This window comes from Neomonachus schauinslandi, chromosome 10 (genome assembly GCF_002201575.2).
Source record: "Neomonachus schauinslandi chromosome 10, ASM220157v2, whole genome shotgun sequence".
Lineage (NCBI taxonomy): Eukaryota > Metazoa > Chordata > Mammalia > Carnivora > Phocidae > Neomonachus > Neomonachus schauinslandi.
In genome coordinates, this window is record NC_058412.1 from 52,614,736 (window position 1) to 52,635,556 (window position 20,821).

The 20,821-nt window shown below is 47.1% G+C and overlaps 1 protein-coding gene and 1 pseudogene across 1 annotated transcript in view; one reads left to right on the forward strand and one right to left on the reverse strand.

The window, feature by feature from the left end:
• Positions 1-20,821, reverse strand: part of ANTXR1 (ANTXR cell adhesion molecule 1) — a 219,499-nt gene that overhangs the window by 39,474 nt on the left and 159,204 nt on the right. Inside the window, exon 17 of the mRNA XM_021699264.1 lies at positions 11,885-11,965. Coding sequence (XP_021554939.1) covers positions 11,885-11,965 — 81 coding nt within the window. The remainder of the gene's footprint in view (positions 1-11,884; positions 11,966-20,821) is intronic.
• Positions 17,501-17,820, forward strand: LOC110588878 (annotated as a pseudogene).

Sequence of the window (20,821 nt, forward strand, 5' to 3'; positions counted from 1 at the left end):
ACAAAAAGTATGAATGCAATTGTAATGAAAATCTAATGTTTTAATAACCCTTATTAAGCCTCATTTTACTGGAAGATGCTCCTAGAAGACAGTATGAACACTCTCTCTTCATTAAAAGGCAGAGGGTTTATGGAGACATCTTTGCCCACTAGGAAAATGTAAAAGCAGGTGCCTACAAAGGGAACATCATAAAAGTTTACGAACAGCTGTGATCACCTGGGGGTTGCAGAGAGTGACAATTCCTGGGACAAGAAGGCAAACTGAGCCACGTCCTCAGTGCTATGAGAGAAAAAGAAAAAAGAAAAAAAGCGCTATGGTTTCTTTCCTAAAATCACAGCTTATTCAGGAAGGAAAGTCAGTATTGACTTTAAGCTAAAAAGGTGCTGAACTTCGTGGCAGTCGCTGTGAGCACAGTGGAAGGAGGGGCCAGACAATGAGCTGGGACTGGTGGAGGGTCTTGGAGAAAATGGGGCTGCAGCTGAGTGCTGAGTACCCAAAAGATGGGAGCAGACAAAAGGGTGGAGAAGCCAGAGCCAGGATGTGGGTGAGACTGCTTTCCCCCTCCTCTCTCCAAGGTCAGCCTGGGTGTCCTCTTTCTGTTCCTCTCCTACCTGAGGCTTCACACATGCTGTTCCTCCCAACCAGAAGGGCTCATCCTTTACTTCACCAGAAGAGCTCAGTCAAATGGTCTCTGCTTTTGTAAGTCTTCCCTGAGCCTCTAGTCTGGGTTACAGCTCCTTGCTCTATGCTCCCATGGAATCCCAAACTCCCCCTTCCATACCACATATCACATCAAGTACAACTCAGTGCTTTCCTGACTACTCTGATGTACACCCCACAAGGGCAGGGACCCCGCCTCATTCATGCTAAATTGCTGCTGTACAGCTTGGTGCCTGCTATAGAGAAGGAGCTCAAGACTCGATAGGGGAATGAGTGGGTGCGCTCTGGCCTACGCATGATGTTGGTGGCTAAGGGAGGCAGGGAGAGGTAGAATCAGGAAGGGCAAAGAGCATGAAACACTTTGGGAGCACAGCACACTGTGCAGGAGAGTGGGCCAGTGTGGGAGGACATTAGTGGTTATGTCACCTTGAGCAGGATACAAATGGAAAGGTGTTGGGGGGTGGGAGAGGTAAGGGGACAAAAAGGGAGGTGGTTGGGTGACAGGGACTTGCTCTGCTTTCCAGATTGGATCTTGTCCTGTGTTCTCTTCAAGAGACTAAGCCCATTCACGATCCCCACCCTCCTCTCCCAGCCTGGGTGGGGGATGGAAGGGTGGCCAGGCAGTGTAGGGCTGGTGGGGTCTCGTCTTGACACTTCCACTCATTCTCTTTGTGACCTTGAACAGAGCAGGGGCCTAATTATCTGAGCCTCATCTTCCCAAGATGCAAAAAGGAGAGAAAGTAAGGTGGTGCTAGGGAGAAAATAAGAAAATGTATCTGGGAGTGCTGGATGTCCTACAGGAGGCTGGCTCCTCCTCACACCGTGAATTCTGGAAAGCTATCTCCTAGGTCAGCTTTTGCCATCTATGATTCAACCCACACTTCTGGCCAGAGCACAACTCCCCACCAGCTGGGGTTAGGAGGATTCTCAACCGTGGCCTATCTTGGAGTCGCAGACTGTCCCTGGAGATGATCTTTCCCAATGTCCTCAGCTGGAGGGACAGGCTGGTGGCAGCCGAGTGGCTAGACATAAACATCGTGTTTGAACAAAGTAGCAAACTTCCTAAAATGTTATGTACTTTGGTGCAGCTCAATCCTGATTCTGTTTGGGAGGAAAAAATGAGGTCAGGGAATTTGAACAGAGGTGTCTTTATCAGCCAGCCCTGTCTTGTTCAGCCTCTAGTATTTACTTCTCTGTTTGCTATTTGCAACTTGATACCAGGACTTGACATTCTGTTGCTGCAGCTGTTTGGGAAATGAAGCAATTCAAATGTGAAAGTCCTAAGAGAAGGTATAAAATGATGATGATGATGATGACGACGATGGGTGTGTGAGTGTGTACACGTGTGGAGAAAGGGGGGTTAAACTGTGGGGGACTGGAAGAGAGAGGTAGAGGGAGTGGAAGGAGGGGAGAGCCCTTAACCACATCAGCTGCTTGCACAGCCATTTATTGAGAGAGACCTCCGACTGTGGGGAAGGAAGTTGGTGCCAAAAAAAAAAAAAAAAATCTCAGGATGGTATATTTTGCAGCATCAACTTTGGGTTTGACTTCTCTCTGAAAACAGTCAACTTTGCATGTTTTGGGTACAGTTTGGTTTTCGCTGGGGACATAGAGTGTCTTGAACTTTTTCTCTTTTAAATTCAGGAAAGTAAGCCAAGAATTTTAAGTACTCATGTGCCTCTCCAATGAGACAGTGAAGGAAAGATTTCCAAGGGTGAGAACTGAATAAATACTACTGAGAATTCAAATATCCAAGGAAGGTACTCTGCCAAAATAAATCACACCCTCTAGGAACATTTCCTATAATTTGCTTTTCTTTTCTTTTTCTTAAATGATCTACTCTTACAAAAGGTTAAAAAGGTCAGGAGTCAGTGGCCAGCAAATTGGACTTTCTCTCCAGATTTGCTGGGCACTTCCAGGCTGGTGTTAGATATGGATGAAATTTTGAAGATCCTCAATGTAAAAAGCCTATATAAAATTACTGTTTATTGGGCAAGAAAAGATTGACCTTCACAAAAAGACTTCGATTTGTAGATTACTTGGTTCTCTTAAGTCAATGCTAATTTATTTATTTATTTATTTAAAAAGATTTTTTATTTATTTTTTGACAGAGACACAGCGAGAGAGGGAACACAAGCAGGCGGAATGTGAGAGGGAGAAGCAGACTCCCCGCAAAGCAGGAAACCCGATGCGGGGCTCGATCCCAGGACTCTGGGATCATGACCTGAGCCAAAGGCAGACGCTTAACGACTGAGCCACCCAGGCGCCCCTGGTCAATCCTAATTTAAACATAAGAGACTAATTCGGAGAAGTTTTTATTCTTGCTGAGATGTAACAAACTTCCCTGAAATCGATTGCAAATTTCTGGGGGAAGGAAGGGAAGAAAATGAACTCCCATGTACTTGAATTATTCGCATTTGTCATTTTATTGAATCCTGACAACACCTAAAGAAGTGGGATTATTAGATCACTTTTGTGCTCGAGGAAAGGGAAGGCTGAGAAACTTAACTGAAGCCACAAGGTAGCACTGGGATTTAACTTGGGTCTGTTGATGCTAAAACCCTTGATCTCTTTCTCCACACAATGCTGCAGCCAGTTTCAGATGGAGCCATCTCTGTCTTCCCCTTCCCTGTGCCACCATTTAAATTCAAGCCTCCTGATCCACGCGTGGGTCAGTGCAACAGCCTATTAACTGGTTCCCAACATATTAGAGCCATTGTTCCTGAGCTTTGGTAGGACAACTGTCATCTGGCTGCTCTCTAAGACAAGACATCTGTGGCCCAATTGTACATATAAATTAAAAACACTATTAATATCTAGTCAAACTTGTATGAGATAAAATTCCTTAAAATACAATATACTTTGGCACAATAACATTTATCCCAGATGAAGATTAGCTCGCAATGGTTATAGAATTAGGTCCGTACTTTTTAGTCTGACCATCAAGGTGGTGAAATCTCATTCATGTGCACCTTGCAGCCTTGGGCGGGAGGGTGGGGGGCGGCATACTCCCTCCTCTCCAGCCTGGGATGTGTTCTCATTGTTGTTGGCCACAGGCACTTAATGGGCTGCATCCTGGTTTTGGACACCTGCTACCTCAGCCCTTCCACACCCTGGCTGCTTGACTAAGTCCCAGCTTGCCTCCACCACCCAGGGCAAGTCCTACCTGTCCCTGCGGAGGCCTCCTGTCCCCTCAGGCTGCCAGTGATGGCCCTTTCTCTGTTGCCGTCAGTCCCTTCAGCTCTCTCTGCCCAGGGAGAGACCTTGACGGCCATCTGTTCCGTCTCCTGAACCAGTCTGTCCATTGTCTGATGTCAAGACCACGTCTCATGCTTGTCTGCCTTTTCCACAGAGGCATGGTGCCCCAGTAGCCATTTGTTGACAAGGATCATGCTTAGCGAATGGGGTAGACATTTCCAGCTCTTGGGTTTGCTCTGTTCATTTTATTTTCAACAATCAGTGTTGTCAGAACAGAGGAGTTTACTAGAGACACAATGAAGCAACTTCATTCTAACTGAAGTTAGGAGTTTCAAATGCAAGAGGCTTCTCTTTGAAGGGAAATGACTGGTAGGAACCACAGGATCAGCGCCTGGCTGGCCCGTCAGTGGAGAGACAGAGGCAGAGGGAGAAGCAGACTCCCCGCTGAGCAGGGAGCCCGATGCGGGGCTCAATCCCAAGACCCCGGGATCATGACCTGAGCCGAAGGCGGATGCTTAACCATCTGAGCCACCCAGACACCCGGGAATGTTTATTTCTTTACACAGACACGCATCTGCTTTAAAATTGCCAATATGCGGGAAGGAATGTCTTATCAGCACACATCAAACAGCGATTTTTAATTATATTAATTGCCTAGGAACCAAAGCGATTTAAAAAATTGTTCCCCCCTTCTGCTTATATGACTAAATTAAATGAAAGAATTCAATACTAAATCACACACAGTATGATCACACCTGAATAAAGAAAAGATAAGAAATTATAGATAAGGGCAAAAACTCTATTAACTAAGCAAACACATTTTTGGTGAGCGCGAGAAATGGTGACAAGAATGTTGCAGAGGATGATCACACTGGGAGAAGCCACTGGACTAAGCAATGTTTTCCAAAGTGTATCGAAAGCAGTGCTTGGGAGGAAATTAGTTGCTTTCTGTTTTCAAATGATGGGGGCCACCGCTAGCCCGCACGGTTTCAACCCCAGTGCTCCCACAGCCACTCTCCCCTCCCATTTTCCACGAAGCTTCCCTCCTGCCCCCATCATTCCTCTCAACCTAGGTCACCAAGGTCACCAAGGTCACCATAACCTTCTTAGTGCTAATTAGACGGCTAGTGCCAGCGTGCATCCAAATTTTCTATCACTTGACATTGTCGACTCCACGCTCCTCAGTGATGTGTCTTCCTCTCTCCGTTTCCATGACCCCAGGCTCTCCTGTTGCACCTTTTCTTTCTCTGGCTGGTCTTTCTTAGTTTCCTTCTTGTTTCCTTTTTCTTTCCCCACCATGACTTGAAGGACATGACCCTCGGCATTCACTGCTTAACCTATTTCTCTTGTCTGTCTACACAGGCTCCCTGGTTCCTCATCTACTCACATTAGGCACAAACTGCCATGCTGATGACTCCCCAGTCTTTGCCTCCAGCTCAGAACTCTCACTAAGCAGAGCTGCCTCGGACCCAGGCCGGGACTGGCACGCGGCTGGTGGGGCGTCTCGGGCACAGACTCTAAGGAGGCGCTCCCTCTCAGGACCCGGCAGGTGCACGCCCCTGAGAGGGAGCACGTCCCTGGCCCGTGCCTGGCCGGCTCTGCCTGGATGCCCCCCAGTGCCTCGAGCGTGCCACTTCCGGGGCTCAGTCCTCATCTTCCCGTGCAAAGCTCTCCTCTTCCTGCCCTCATCCTGGTGGCGTCACTGCCGGCTCACACCAGACTCTGGAGGTCCCTCAGCCTCCCCACCCAGGCAGTTACCAAGTCCAGTCGCTCTGTTTCCTCAGCACCTCTGGGACCCAGACTCTCCCCCTGGCCTGCCGCTGCTTCTGCTCACCCCCTCTCGCCGCCACCACCTCTGCGCTGCAGCCGGTGGGACTGCTCTAAAGCGCAGGGCGGATCACGTCCCTGCTTAAAACACTTGCTGCTGCTCTCCGCTGTCCTCGGAGTGGGCTCCCACGACCAACAGCCCACGGGGTCTCCTCTCACTGCCCCACATTCTGTCCTCCACCGTACCCCACTCCTTGTGTCTCCTGGAAGGAGCCGGAGGCCCACCCTGGGGTCCTTGCTCCAGCTTCCTTCTCTCTAGGATGTCCTACCTTCTCAACTCTCCTTCTGCTCTCAGCTTAAATGTCACTCCTAGAAGCTGGTTTCTACTCCCGTCTGGTGAAATGCCCCTTCTGGGCGTGTCCCCCACACCTCATGTGCTCCGCTCCCTCACACAGCCTTTCACGCGGGCGATGTTTGGACACTTGCCTGTTTGTCCCTGCTCTTCAAGGGCGAGGACACTGCTTATTAATCAGGAGCAGCCAGCACAAACACAGAGCTCATCTCACAGAAGATGCTCGGCAAGTATCTGCTGAGTGCACGAAGGACTTGAAGAGTCCCTAGTATCTGATAGTCCTGGATTCAAGGCCCTGATATGCCCCTTGCTATTAGGAGTTAGCTGGACACTTGGGTAGTCAGGGCCAGGGTCCCCAACAAGATAACAGGGGGCCGGGATGCTAAGACGAAACCACACTAGCATCCTGTTTTACAGCTTAGACAAGACCACAGGAGCATCCTGTCTGGCAGCTTCTGCAGAACTGACTTCTGCAAGACATTCTGAGACAGAACAATTAACCATAAAACATCGGTCACTGTCACAGGTGAGGCAGTTCGTCTCCACATGTGAGCCCAGAAGACGATCAACACGTGAACAATAACCCAGTAGGTAGGCAGGTGCATGATCAAAGCCCTGATTGGCACACCTTAGCAGCCAAGCCACAGGGGGCCCCCACTCAGCTTGCTCAAGATAGTTCTGTAAAAAAGCTTATAAAAAAACCCCTAGATTTGAACGCCAAAACGGCAACCCTCTTGGGTCCCCACCCTCTCCGGGAGCTTTGCACTATCGCTCGATAAACGTGTTTGCTGCCCACCGCTCTTCCTCTGGTCTACCTCTTCATTCTTTGAAGTGGGGGGGGCCAAGAACCATGGGCACTTGGGAAATAAAAATCCTGTAACATTACCAGCAGTGTGCCCTTGGCAAAGTTAATAACCTACACTAAGCCTCAGTTGCTGCTCTGTAAATAGATATCATGGTCATTCCCCAAATGACTGTGAATGGGTTTGTGCTTCCATAACCATCTGCGGTCAATACAATGCCTGACCCTCTCTTCTCTTCCAAGTCCTACATTCAATTCCGCAAAGCCAAAATTCAGTCCTATTCTAATCGGTATCCCTACTGCCCAGCCCCGTGATGGGTTCTTAGTGGGAGCATAATAGATGTTTGATCAAAGAATGTTTGAGGGAAGGCAGCCCAGTTAAAGAGGGAAGAAGAAAGAGGTAATAGAGGGAATGTGGACAGTGGAGAACAGAGAGAAAGAGGCAGAGCCCAGACACATTCTCTGAGTTGCTTTCGTTACCGGCGGCTCATCTGCTTTCGAAGGACGGCGCTGAGCACGCTCTCTGCGCTCTGAGCTAACCTGCCCGGCTCACTCTGGCTTCGGCCACAGTAGGGTGACTCGGTGCCCATGTGATCTGCCTTGCTCCCTTATTGAAAACAGCTGCACAGACAGCAACCAGGGGCTGGGGCTCTAGGAGAGGATTTCACAACCTCTGGGGCTGAGCTTCAGATAAGTTCCAAACATTGTTTATGTACATTTACGTGTGTGTGTGTTTCCTGGGGCTTTTCTGATGGCAAGGAGGCCCGGCCTTGCAAAATAAGCTCACAGTGTGCCTCTGAGTTTTTTGTTCTTGCTGATAGTAATGGAATGTACCGGCCTCCTGATGTCAGATCTGGGAGAAACAGAAGAGCTAAAAACAAAGAAGACATCCAATTCTAGTGGGTCCCTCCCAGAGCACGTGAAGGGGGATGGCCCAAGCCGAGGTAAAAACAACTGGAGAGGGGTTAGACTGGTCAATATATCGACTGAATTCCATCCAGAGAAAAACTATATGAGGCAGAGTTAGAGTTCCTCTTTTCCATCCTTTTTCCCTAAGCAGTAACAGTAAGCAGCCTGAAGTGATATTAATCTTCCTGGTAGGAAAGGGCCTGGTGAAAGCCCTTGGAGATAGTAATCATCCATTTCCCTTATGCCTTAGAGACACAGACGTAGGGTTCTGAAGGAGTGTGGAGAGTTGCCATCAAACTGATGGAGAAGGAAAGAGAAGATGCTGCCTTGGATGAAAAATAGGGAATTGGACCAGATCACCGATTCTTAACCCTGGTTGCTGTTAGAACCACTTGGGGAGCTTCTAAAATCCCAATGTCCAGACCTCATCCCAGATTAATGAAATAGAACCTTTGGGGTGGGATCCCGGGGTCAGTGTTTTGTTTTTTTTTTTTTAAGATTTATTTATTTATTTTGCACAGAGAGAGAGTGAGTGTGGGCAGGGAGAGGGACAGGAGAGGGAGGGAGAGAATCTTCAGCAAATTCCCCACTGAGCATGGAGCCTGCTGCAGGGCTCGATCCCACCACCCTGAGATCATGTCCTGAGCCAAAACCAAGAGTTGGACACTCAATCAACTGAGCCACCAGATGCCCCCCTACCCCCCGTGTTTTAAACCTCCCCAGGTGATCACAATGTGCAACCAGATTAAAAACCACTGGATTCCATGAACCCTGATCTCTGAAGTTCCCATATATCCCTGCATTTAAAATTAGGGGGTTCTTTCTTTCTTTTTTTTTTTTTTAAAGATTTTATTTATTTATTTGAGAGAGAGAATGAGATAGAGAGAGAGAGAGCATGAGAGGGGGGAGGGTCAGAGGGAGAAGCAGACTCCCTGCTGAGCAGGGAGCCCGATGCGGAACTCGATCCCGGGACTCCAGGATCGTGACCTGAGCCGAAGGCAGTCGCTTAACCAACTGAGCCACCCAGGCGCCCTAGGGGGTTCTTTCTAAATCAAGCTATTCTGGGGGGCTTTTTCCCGGTCTTTGCAAGTCTGAAGCCTCAGAATGTCACGCTGAGATATGTGTTTTAGAAAAAGCGGAGCATAGCTACATATTGGAGGCAGGGGGATGGTTTCAGCAAAGGGTATCATATGCTTAGTGAACTCTTTTATATTTTAGGATCAGATGTGTTGCTGGTTTGTTACTTAAGTGGTTTCTTCTGGCACTTTCTCTTATATATTGGCTCAGGGCTTTCCTGGTTGGTACCAAGGAACAATAGGACTGTGAGCCCACCCCAGGGTGGTAGCAGACTGGAAGCTCTTGTCTCCTGCTGTGGTCCCATTCATGTTTTCCCTGACCTGGGGCTTGGACAGCTCTGAGGTGGTGGGCGCCAGTCCCAGGGAAGGGTGTGGCTCTGGGCTTGGGCCTCTGCAGGCTCCTCAACTCTGCGGTGGAGGCTGGAGGCACTCAGCCCTTTGGGCAGGCAGCCTCAAAGGCTCTCTTGGTGGGCCCCTGTCTGCATCTGCAGGGCTGGGGTGGGTTAACTGTGGGGAGGATGGGGCAGACAGGAACGGAGAAGGAAGAACCGCCAGGTTTCTGTGAGGTCAACATGTGTTTGAAACAATTCAGAATGTGACGGAGAATGTAATTAGGTGATGTTTGTTTTTGTTTTTGTTTTAAAGGAAAAATCCAGAACCTGTGACTCTTGTTCACGAGCACATGCCTGGATGTAGTCATTTTGAGTTTATGGAAAATGTGGTCAGCCCCATAAATCAGTGCTAAGGAATTCTGACAGAGTCATCACCGGGTAAGTGATGCAGATCTGTAGCGAGTCTCCTGAAGTTATGCAAAAACAAAAAGGAATAAGCATGTAGACAAACATGTCCTCCCTCCCCTGGAACTCTTTCCTGAGTCGCCACAAGGCAGCTGTGAAGTGCTCTTCCTACCTATTCTCTGGCCTTTCTCAGGTAACCCATGTGTACATCAAGATGTCTGGGGCCATGGTCATGACTATAAGAACACAATTCTCGGCATCTGTTTCTCCTGTGTGTCTTAAAATTTTATCAGGATTTCTATAAAGGAAGCCCATTTAAAGTAGGCGGGACAATAATCCATTTGGGATATCTCTGAGAATATGGTCAAATGTATCCTAACTCTTAGACCTTCTGTACTTCCAATCTATTATTTTGTGTGATCGGAGAATGAAACTTTAAGGCGGTACTGTGTTTCTCAGAAGAGTAGAGCACATCTTCAAATGTTAATGCAAACTTCCATTCAAAATTCGCAACTAGGAGATTCAGTCTAGGTGTGATTCATTAGAGGACATTCCATCAGTTTGCATTCCATGGTTGTTGGATTTATCCCTTTGGCCTTTTCATGACAAGCAGTGTTGGTTCTTGTATCTTATCCATGACACTATCGCCTACGACTTCTCAGGTTGACTCAGCTTATGAATTTGTTTGTGCCAAACCGGTCAGTGGGGGATGGAATGTTAATAAATCTTAGCAGAGATGTTTCCAGGTGCTCTGCAGAAAACGGGCTTGTCAAGACCAGCATATTCTGTCACAAAAAATAGTACTGCTGAAACTGAGTTTAGGTATCTTACTGTTTTTTTTTCTTAATCTGTTAGCTGAGTCTCATGCGTGCTAAAAAAAACTTCATTTTCCACGGAAAACAGATGTATAATTAATAAGGCCAAATAACCACCCTGAGTTTACAAAGTTTACGGCCTAGGCTCATTTCTGTTAACTGTGGAGTTTGTACTTTAACATTTGCCATCACAGTGTGTTCTTACGGACTTTCACAGCTAAACTATGAATTCCATGTGTCGTGAGAGCCAAGTCAGCTCCGCATTTATATGACCTGGTTTCTTTCACATCATACTTGCCTGCTGTCCCTGCCACAACCAGGAACAGCTAATTGCCCCTGCTATGAAACTTTAGACCAAACCCCCTCAGCCACAAACCACCCATTGTCACCAGGTGCATAGGAAGAGGGGCCTAATAGGCTGTGCTCTTGCATTTTATGAGTTGTGCCGTGTCAAAGAGTGAGCAGGGTAAACAAGTGGGTGCACCTGATACACATCAATTGCAATATGCTTTGAATTTCTGCATCAGCCCTTCGCATATAGTAGAAAAACACAAAGTAAATAATCACAATTATATTTGCCATTGATTGAGCATACTATGTGTTCACCACTGGACCAAATTCTTTACAAACAATGCCTTCCCCAACCAGCCAAAGTATCATCTACTTTATAAAGATGAAGTTCAGAGAGGTTAAGTAACTTGCCTGGAGTTTTCCCACCAAGAAGGAAGTGCTTTACCTAATCTGAAAGGAGTTCCAAGTCAGACACCTTTATTTGCTTTTGGGTTAATGTGTCTGATCCCAGAGTAGTGGATGGAAGAAGTAATTTGCTGATAGTTGAGGGAGAAGTTGGTCCCAAGCTTTGTTATAAAATCTAGGGACGAGAGACGAGTTCTTACAAGAAGACAGAGCAATAGTGTGATTTCGGCAGAACTGGAGTTGTTTCGAGCATTGTTACTATGTGAACAGAACAAGTTACTCAGCTTCTCTTGTCCTCCATTTTCTCATTGATACAATGAAGATGAGCCAGATGGTTTCTAAGGGTCTCTGCTGGCTCTTCCCTTTCTTCGTCCTCTTAGTTGGAGACATTCTAAGCTTGGCCCTGACCATTTTAGGGCAAATCCTCACCAGGGCAGAAGGCCCTCCTGAGGTCTTAAACAACTGGGTCCAATATCTGCTGGATGATGGTGGGAGTTTTCTGTGGCCCCCATTTCCTCACCCCATCTTGTGGCTCTGGCATCTTGTTGGTCATCACTGGTCATCACTGGCCACGGCTGCTGGAGAGCAGCAGGCCTCTCTCCTGGCACAGCCTAGGCCTCTTTCACTCACTGTACCCATAAATTAAGAAGCTCAAGTCCTAGGAAGTTTAACTCAACTTATTTCTGTCAAGATCCTTTCTAGAAAAAACAGGTCAACACTCAAGGTCTTATAGAAACTAGAATTTTTAAAATTACTATCTGATTTCTCACAAAATAAAATAACAGCTGGATATATCTGGAGTTATTCTAGTTCAATGAAGTCAGAGGGAGAGAGAAAAACAATGTGTGTGTGACACCATTAATGAATCCTACCGTGTCTCCTGGCTGTGGACGCATCACAGACACACGATCATATCCTTTCCTTAGTAAGACCCACAAGGCATCCAGTTTTCCCTGAAAAAGACAAAAACAAAAACAAATGCACCAAGATTACAAATGAAACCAGAGCAGTGGCCAGCACAGACATGTAGAACTTTCCATGCTTCTTCAGTCATGTGAACAACATACCACCAGCAATGTAGTTGTAACAGGCTAAGTGACTCTCCAGGCCCTAAGTTCAGGGGCCTGCAGGAACGTAGGAGGAGAAGAGACCCATAACGGAAGGCTCTGATGCTCATGCGGGGTACATACACCTGAGACTTGGGGGCAGCCCCAAACTTGCAAACACAGAAAAGCTCATTTAGGCTCTCAGTTTTTGCTTTTACCATGTTTCTGGGCATATCCTCACACCACAAGTCTAACTTTTCAACTTTCACTGAAGTTTCTTCTGCCCACTTAATGTCCAGAGTTCACAAATGAAGCAATGATGACAAATTCAGGAAAATTACTATACAGAATTGTCAGTGGAGCAAGACCAATGAAAGTCCCCGGGGATGCAGATCCCTGGTTGTCCCCTAGGCTCACTCAGCACCTATGACTTGCTCAGGGATCCCAGGCTCGAGGGACAGATGACCAAACATCCCACATTGCCCCAAATCACAACCCCTTTGGAGGTGTAGGTAATGGGTTGAATCTGAGAAGAGTGGGTCTGTGAGTGCTGAAGTTTTCAGTGTGTGGTGACGGGAGTCTACTGCCTCTGGCCATTCTCGTTCCCTAGCCATGCTGAATGAGGCTGATTTCCCCTGCTGTAAATACTAAAAGGAAATAATGACATTTATTTAGCTTTGCGCTATTAACCCTTAATATATTACCTTCCAGGGCAGAAAGGACTTTGCAAATGTGATTAAGTTAAGGATCTTGAGATGGGGAGATTATCCTGGATTATACAGGTGGACCCAATGTAACCGTGTGGATCCTTAATAGAGCAGGAGGGTCAGGATCAGAGAAGTTGTGTCAACAGATGGAGAGTCAGAGTGATACCTGTGAGAAAGGTTCAACTCACGGTTGCTTTGGAGAGGAAAGGGGGCCAGAAACCAATGAGTGTGGGTAGCCTCTAGACTCTCAAAAAGACAAGGAGACGGATTCTCTCCTAGAGCCTCCAAAAGAGATGCAGCCCTGGCCTCGCCTTGATTTTAGCCCAGTGAGACCGATTTTGGGCTTCTGACCTCCAGAACTGTAAAATAATACATCTGTGTTAAGTTACGAAGTTAGTGGTAGCTTGTTACAGCAGCAATAGGAAACTGACAGAGCCCTTATTAATCCCTGACATATTCTATGTTTATTTGCCTATTGTCTGTCTCTGCCAACCAGAATGTCAACTCCATGAAAGCAGTGGTGTTGCTGGGTTTGTCAATTGCTGTCCACCCAGCCCTAGCAGAGCATTTCGTGCTCAGTAAATATTAGTTGGATGAATGACTGAATTCAGTGCTTCTAATTGCTGGGCTAGGTGCTTTCACAAGGGTCTTCTGCCAAAGTCCAAAAGGATTATGGAGAGGAAACGGAAGGTCAGACTAACAACTAATTTGCCTAGGCACACAGCTTGTAAATTGGAGAGGTGCGATTGGACCCCATGGCTGTGTAATTCCAAAGCTCATATATTTTCTATTATACCAACCATAGATTCTTCCTCGTGCATGCCTTCTGGCTGGAGTACTTGAACTTACATCCTTTATAATAGGGTTTCTAAACCCTTGGTTGCAACTCTTCAAGCCCTCATGAAACAATTTTGTGTATTAGGACCAGAAAGTTTAAGAAATAAAATAGAAGAGGAAAGAAAATACTTGAGTCACTTGCACGTGGTGAAGATAACTATTGTTTTGTGACAAATTCGTATCAGTTAAATGTGTCTGGGTGTGTGTACCGGTGGGTGTTTGTGTGCGCACACAACGCACACATAGGTATATACTGGGCCAAACTGTACTTCCTACTGGGGTGTCAGTGAGGCATGTTTGAAGGCTGTCAGCTGGAAGAGATCTCTACAGGATGGTTTCGAAAGGCTGGGGAAGTCCAGAGCCCTTCAAGTTGCTTGACACAAAGCTTTTATAGCGGAAACACCAATTTAAGAATATCATCCTGAAGACTTCATGTTCTGACATTGTTTTCTGGTGGGTTACATTCAAATAAAAAAAAAAAAATCTGCTCTTGAACCTCTATCAACTCTTGCACAAGTTCTTGTGGGTTAAATTTTGTCTTGCTAAGTGTCATGTTTCTCATCTCTTTTGGCAAGGTATTTACAAAGCCTCTAAAAATATTCTGAAATGACTTTAGAAAGCTGGATGGGACTGCTGCTGTGTTCAGCATGGTTTTCTGTGTTAAACCATTTCAATCATCAGTTAAATGTTTTCCTTTAAGGTTCCTTGGGATAAGCATTTATATTTCAGGATAAAACCAGGTGGGTTTCCTGGATGAATGCCTCTTTTCTTTCCCTATTTTGGGGGACGCCCAGTATTTGTCTTTGCAAATCAGCCCACCCACAGCGTTCTGTGTGCTAATCACTCAACTGCTTCACACACAAGGAGCAATAAGATGGGGCTGGAGGAATATTTGCAGAAACTTAAAGCTAAAGCTACACGCAGAGCAAAAGAGCAGAGACCACCTAGATGTGTCATACCACGAGAAACGGTAGTAAGTCAGGTTTTCTGGTGGCAGTGGGTCCCAGTGTGATACTTAAGCACAAAGGGAAGATTCAGACAGCCTGAGTTTGTATTCTGGGTCTGCCCCTCCCAGGTCTGCAGCCTCAGGCAAGCTGGTTCGTCTCCCTAAGCCTCACCTTTCTCATCTTTAAAATGGACCACAATGGTACCATCTACCGTATAAGCTTGTTACAGGGCCTACAGTTAGATACTGGAATAGATACTCGTCTCACAGAAAGTATTCATTAAAGGTTATCTATGATCATGGGAAAGTTGTTAAAATGATCAACTGGGAGGCTCTGTAGAAAGACATAAAAGAACGTAATACAGAGTGTAAGAATCCAATAATGTGAACTTTACCAGTCCTCCATTCTGTGCTCCTCCACCCCCTTCCCCCCTTCCTTTGGGCCACCCTTCTCATCACCCTCCAGCCCGCCATTGTCTGGCCTCTCTGGCAATGTTTGGTGGCCACAACACTCCACCAAAGCTGCACCTGCTCAGGCCACCCACGGATCCCAAGTGCCAAATGCCTTGGCCACTGCTGGGCCTCATTTTACTCAATTCTGAGATCTGATGCACTGGGCCTCTCCCTTCTGCACACTCTCCCTTGGCCTCAGTGCTCCTTCCTACCTCTCGGCTTAGTCCTTTTCAGCCTCTACCTGGTGCTCCCCTCAGCTCTCTCCCAGCCGCTCCTTCAGGCTGAGTGCTCCCACTTGGGGGCCTCTCACCAAGTCTCTGGGGTCAGCTTCCATCTGTCTGCTGATGGCTCACAAATTCTACCTTCAGCTTAGTCCTCTCTTGAATTCCGGATCCAATTACCTACCAAATCTTAGTTGTAATGCAGGTGTAGCACGGGTATTGAAAACTGAACGATTGGGCGCCTGGGTGGCTCAGTCGGTTAAGCGACTGCCTTCGGCTCAGGTCGTGATCCTGGAGTCCCGGGATCGAGTCCCGCATCGGGCTCCCTGCTCGGCGGGGAGTCTGCTTCTCCCTCTGACCCTCCCCCCTCTCATGTGCTCTCTCTCATTCTCTCTCTCTCAAATAAATAAAGAAAATCTTAAAAAAAAAGAAAAGAAAAGAAAAGAAAACTGAACGATCTTTCGCAAACCCGTTCCCCTTTTTGCATACCCTGTTTGGCTCCTGGCACCTCCGATATCTCCCTGGGCAAGCTGGACACCAGAGAATCATTGTCATATCCTCTCCCTCGGCCAACTCCTCCTACCCAACTTGAACCGTGTCCCGTGGACATTCTCTCTGTCACAGCTCTCCTGTCACAGCTTTCTGTCCACTCTGCCCCACAGTCTCCATGGCTACTCCCTTGGCCCAGGCCCTTGTCATCTGTCACTCATCCTGTGAACAGTTTCCTAATTGGTCTTTTACCTCCAGGCTCTCAGTCCTCTCTCCTGTTTGATTAATAGCGGGTTTCATTGCTAGCTCGAATGGATGCTTTGCCGTTAATAAAATAAACCAAGAAACATCTTACTAGCAAGTTATCTAACCTCTCTGTGCCTTAGTTTTTCCCTCTGTAAATGGGGGTAGTAGGAATTTCTACTTCTGAGGGTTGATGTGAGAAATAAAGGAGCGAGTGCATGGAAAGCCTTTGGAATTGGGCCCGACTTACGGTATGTGTCTCACCCAGGGGAGGGCTTCATCTGGGTGAGTTGCTGTCCTTGGGCTCCTCTGGCCAAGGTGAGACTAGTTAGTTAGTCCTAGTCATACTCCCCGGGTTCTGAGTTCTGGTGGTCCCACAGATGAGCCCAAAGTCCCACCTCTGGGGCATAGGAAACCATCTGGGTAATTGACACTTCCAACACTTTGTTCTGCTCCTACAGCAGGTAGCTTTTATGCAAGAGCTGGAGTAAGTTTTAGAATAAGTGTGTTTATAACCAAGAAGAGGATAAAAAAATTACTCTCCGAGGTCAAGGAGAAGTGCGTAACAAAGGCTGTTGGAGCTTTTATTTTTCTGAATGCGGGCAGAAGCCTGTCATTTCAAGACAACGGCTAATGAGGTTATTAATAATATCCCTTTGGGGCGTGAAAGGCCTCAGGGGATTTTTTCCAACCAGTCCCTGGGCTTTACCCAAAGTCTGGGGAGGAAGGGGTCTTTGAGTTGATTCCACTGTTTATTTCGGATTTGGGTGTCCATCATACACAGGCCTGTCCATAGGATGCATTTCAAGACACTGGTCCCTCCCTGGAAGAAACACCCAACTGCTGCTGGGAAGCTGAAACAGAGATCTTCCCATTACCCTCAGGACCCTCTGTCAGAATATATGAGCTGACATTTAAGTATAGCTTTCTTTCATAGGAAGTTGACACATCTTGACTGTAAAATGAGAAATTTACCAATTCCAGCCTCCCAAACTATTCCTCAGGCTCAGACAACCTTCGAATCCACAAAGGCATGCAAACTGGGAGCTCTATGTCAACTCTAGTTTTTGTTTCTTCCTAAACAACAAGACAGGGCCGGGAATGTTTATGCGACCGTCATTCAGAGCATCCCGGTGCCTGGGGTTTGTGGCTGAGCTTCCTTTTCTCTCCTTTTTAAAATTTTGGCCAAGCAACAGCTGTGTCTTCTCTTCTGGTTTGTCTGCCTTAGCGCTTGGAAATTAGTCAGAGGTTGAGAATTTTGAGGGTAGTCCAACGATAGGGCTGTTATGGACTAACACTGGAATTCTTACACCTCAGAATATATGGTAAATATTGTGACCCATGCTTCTCCTCAAATGAAATAAATGAATGAATAATGTTGGAAACACTCTCTTTCTCACACACACACACACACACACACACATGCACAGTCGCACACACTCACAAAGGATACTTTTTGCTTTGCTGTTTTTGAGTTTTGGTCATTGTTTTAAAAAAGCTTGGAGTCCGGCCTCTTTCTTTCCGTGCCAATAGCGCTCTCGCAAACATGGTGAATGTTCCTAAACTCGCCGGACTTTCTGCAAAAAGTGTGGCAAGGACCAGCCCCACAAAGTGACACAGTACAAGAAGGGCAAAGATTCTCTTTATGCCCAGGGAAAGCTGCATTATGACAGGAAGCAGAGTGGCTATGGTGGGCAGACTAAGCCAATTTTCTGGAAAAAGGCTAAAACTACAAAGAAGATTGTGCCGAGGCTTGAATGTGTTGAGCCCAATTGCAGATCTAAGAGAATGCTGGCTATTAAGAGAGGCAAGCATTTTGGACTGGGAGGAGATAAGAAGAGAAAGGGGTGAGTGATCCAGTTCTAAACTTCATATTTTGTTAATATTATGAAGACAATAAAATCTTGAGGTTGTGTTCACCTCATTTGGTTGCAGTTGGACTTTTAAGAGGGAAATAAACTAGTGCCATCAATTAAAAAAAAAAGTGTGGAGCTATTATAAAAAGTAGCCAGAGAGGGACAAAAAAAGTCTGTTCAACATCAGCAGCCCATCTGACAACACTTAGGCTTCGCTGTGTCTTCCTGGGCTACACACAGCTCCATCCAGTACAGTCTCATGACTAAATGCTGCTTGATTACAAGGTCAAGGTGCTTTAAGCCAGGGATGAAGGCTGACCTGACAGAAAATGAACAGAACAGAAGACCACCCCCTCCCAGGCCCTGCGAGTAGTACGGGCTGACTCTGCCCCTTCACGGTCTGGCTCTCTTGCAAAGAACAGCCGGTCTGCCTGGCCATCCAGGGTCTGGCTTTTGTCCTTTGGCTATCATTTCTGTCATTTCCAGTCATGTGGAGGAGCTACTGGAAAGGGAGAAAATGGTTTCTCTAAAGGCTGCAAGCCTTCCAGCAAACCTGAAAACTGTCCTGGTTTTAATCTATCTGGAGGCCATCTATCTGGGCATTACTTAACTTGTCTGAAATAGTCAGTCCCAATTTAATGAGAAGCATGGGGTGCTGTCAATCCAGGGGGTGAAAGCTGAGCACAGGCAAATTAAGGCCAAATATCGGAAAATTTCCTGGTCATGAACCTGGAATGAGGAAAGGGTGAAGTGTGGCTGCTGTGGTCAGTGCCCTAAATTAGACTGGGGAATGGTGGAGAGAAGCCCATTGTGGACTTCTTCTCTTGCTGAGTCCCCACTGGGTTTGCGTAGCAAAAGCACTCACCTGCTTCTCTGCTCCTCATACCTATTTCATAAGATGATGAAAAGAGTGAGTCAAATGCAATACATTTAAAGATGTATATGATTCTGACTACTTTCACTGGGGGAACTAAGAGTCTTCCCAGTGTCTCTTAAAAGTTTTGCACTAGGTGGGAGTATTGTCCCTATTTATAGTGGGGGGCAGAGAGTAGACTGGTCACTCTCCTTGAGCTGCCTGCCCCCCCGTCCTCTCTCTGCCTTTTTCTGCCTTCCCAGCTCTATGCCCTAGAAGCCTGACCTCTACAGATAACATCATCTGGTTTCCTTCAGTTTGGCTAGTAGGTGGTACCGGAGGAGATGAGGGCAAGATGAGGGAGAGGTGGGGGCATTCATTCCGTTTCCTCCCTGACTCCCTGCCCTCTTCAGTGGCTGTGTTCTTATAGGATAGGGATCTGCAAACACTTTCCGTAAAGGGCCAAAGAGTAAATATTCTAGGCTTTCTAGCTCAAGAGACAAACTCTAGGATATTATATAAGAACTTACATAACCATTTAAAAATAAGGAAAACCACTCTTAGTTTGTGGGCCATATAAAAACAGGTGGTAGGGCAGATTTAGATTGCTGATTCCCTCTCTCTGGCCACAGCTCCCAGTGGATGGCCCCTTCTGGCCACCGGCTCCAATGACACCATCTCTCCTCCTTGTCCTTTAGGCTCAGGGGTGCACCTGCTCCCACTGTTGCTAGTCCCTGTACGCCTGGCCAACTCTGTGAGTTCCCTTAACTCTGCCCTCGCCAGAAGTTCAACCCTCTTGAGTGTGCTTCTGTTTCCCACCAAGACCATGACAAATCCAGTGAGAGGGCTCAGGAAAGGGAAGCAGAGTTTATGGTCCTACGTGAGGCTAAATGTTTTTCCAAGGCCCAGTGATGTCTACAGGTGCTGTGGCTAAGATGGGGCTCATCACGGAGCATGAAACTGGTTCGACAGTATGAACGCGGAAGTTCTGGTAGCAAGTCTGCCCTTCTTCTGGAAAGAGAGACAATTTTACTTTTGAATTCCTTTCTGGGCTTCTATTCTGAAACCTCCTTGTTCCTGCCGTTCCCTCGACCACCTGGCCTGGGAACACATAAGATGGCTTCTTTTTCTCTCCTCTCCTCAAGGAGATGGCAAGAAGAATGTCACCTTCTTCAGACTGACGGTGCCAAAGTGATCGGTGTGTGTCGCAGGAGATAGTCTAACCAGCAGCATTAATAATTAATCCTATGTGTCAGCTCTTTAACAAGAGACGCTGGAGTCCCTACGCTGGGCCAGGCACTGTGCTGTCTAGCAGAGGCTAAATATGAGGTAAGCATAACTGGTGCCTCCAGGGGTCCAATCTGGTGGGGAGAAGACTCAAGCATGAGCAATCACACCGGCGGGCTATTGTAGAGTGAGCTGAGCAGGCGTTCGCTTGAGCTGCCCCACCAGCAGGAGGCAGACTGGAGGCTGAGACTTCTGGCAAATCGCTGAGGTGTGGTCATGTCTCTTAGCCAAGTGCCAAGGTTCCTGCCCTCAGGGAGCCTCCTACGGAAGCCCAGCTGGAACCTTCAGTGACAATTTCTTAACCGGGCTTGTTCAATTCCAGATTGCTGGGCCCCACCCCCAAAGTCATTGATTTAGTAGATCTGGGTTGGGCCTGAGAATGTGCATTTCTAGTAAGCTCCTGGGGGATGTTGCTGCTGCTGGTCTAGGGACCATACTATGAGAACCAGCAGGTGAACACAATGACTAAGGAGGAGGCCCGAGAGCAGGGGCTGTGGAGGGAAGAGTAACTGGGGGCAACAGAGGGGTATGGCTTAGGGAGTTTGGATGTTAAAAAGGAGGCATGGGGGGAGGGGGAAGGCGTTTCACTGGATGAGAAAAAGCGAGCAAGTGGTGATGGCCCGTGTGCCTTTGAAAGCCTTTTGTGAGATGCTAAGTCATTACGCCTGGGAATCTGCATTTTTGAAGCTCTCAGGATAACTCTGCTCCTCACCCAGGCTTGAGAACCTCTGTATGCTCAGTATCTGGCAGTACCCAGCACGACTTATTGAACTGAACTAATTCCAAGTGGGTGTTGGGAATGTTTTTATATTTCTAAATCTAGTCGTTCTCTATCCCTATTTATTTCATAAATCTCAGTCCTAAACCACCA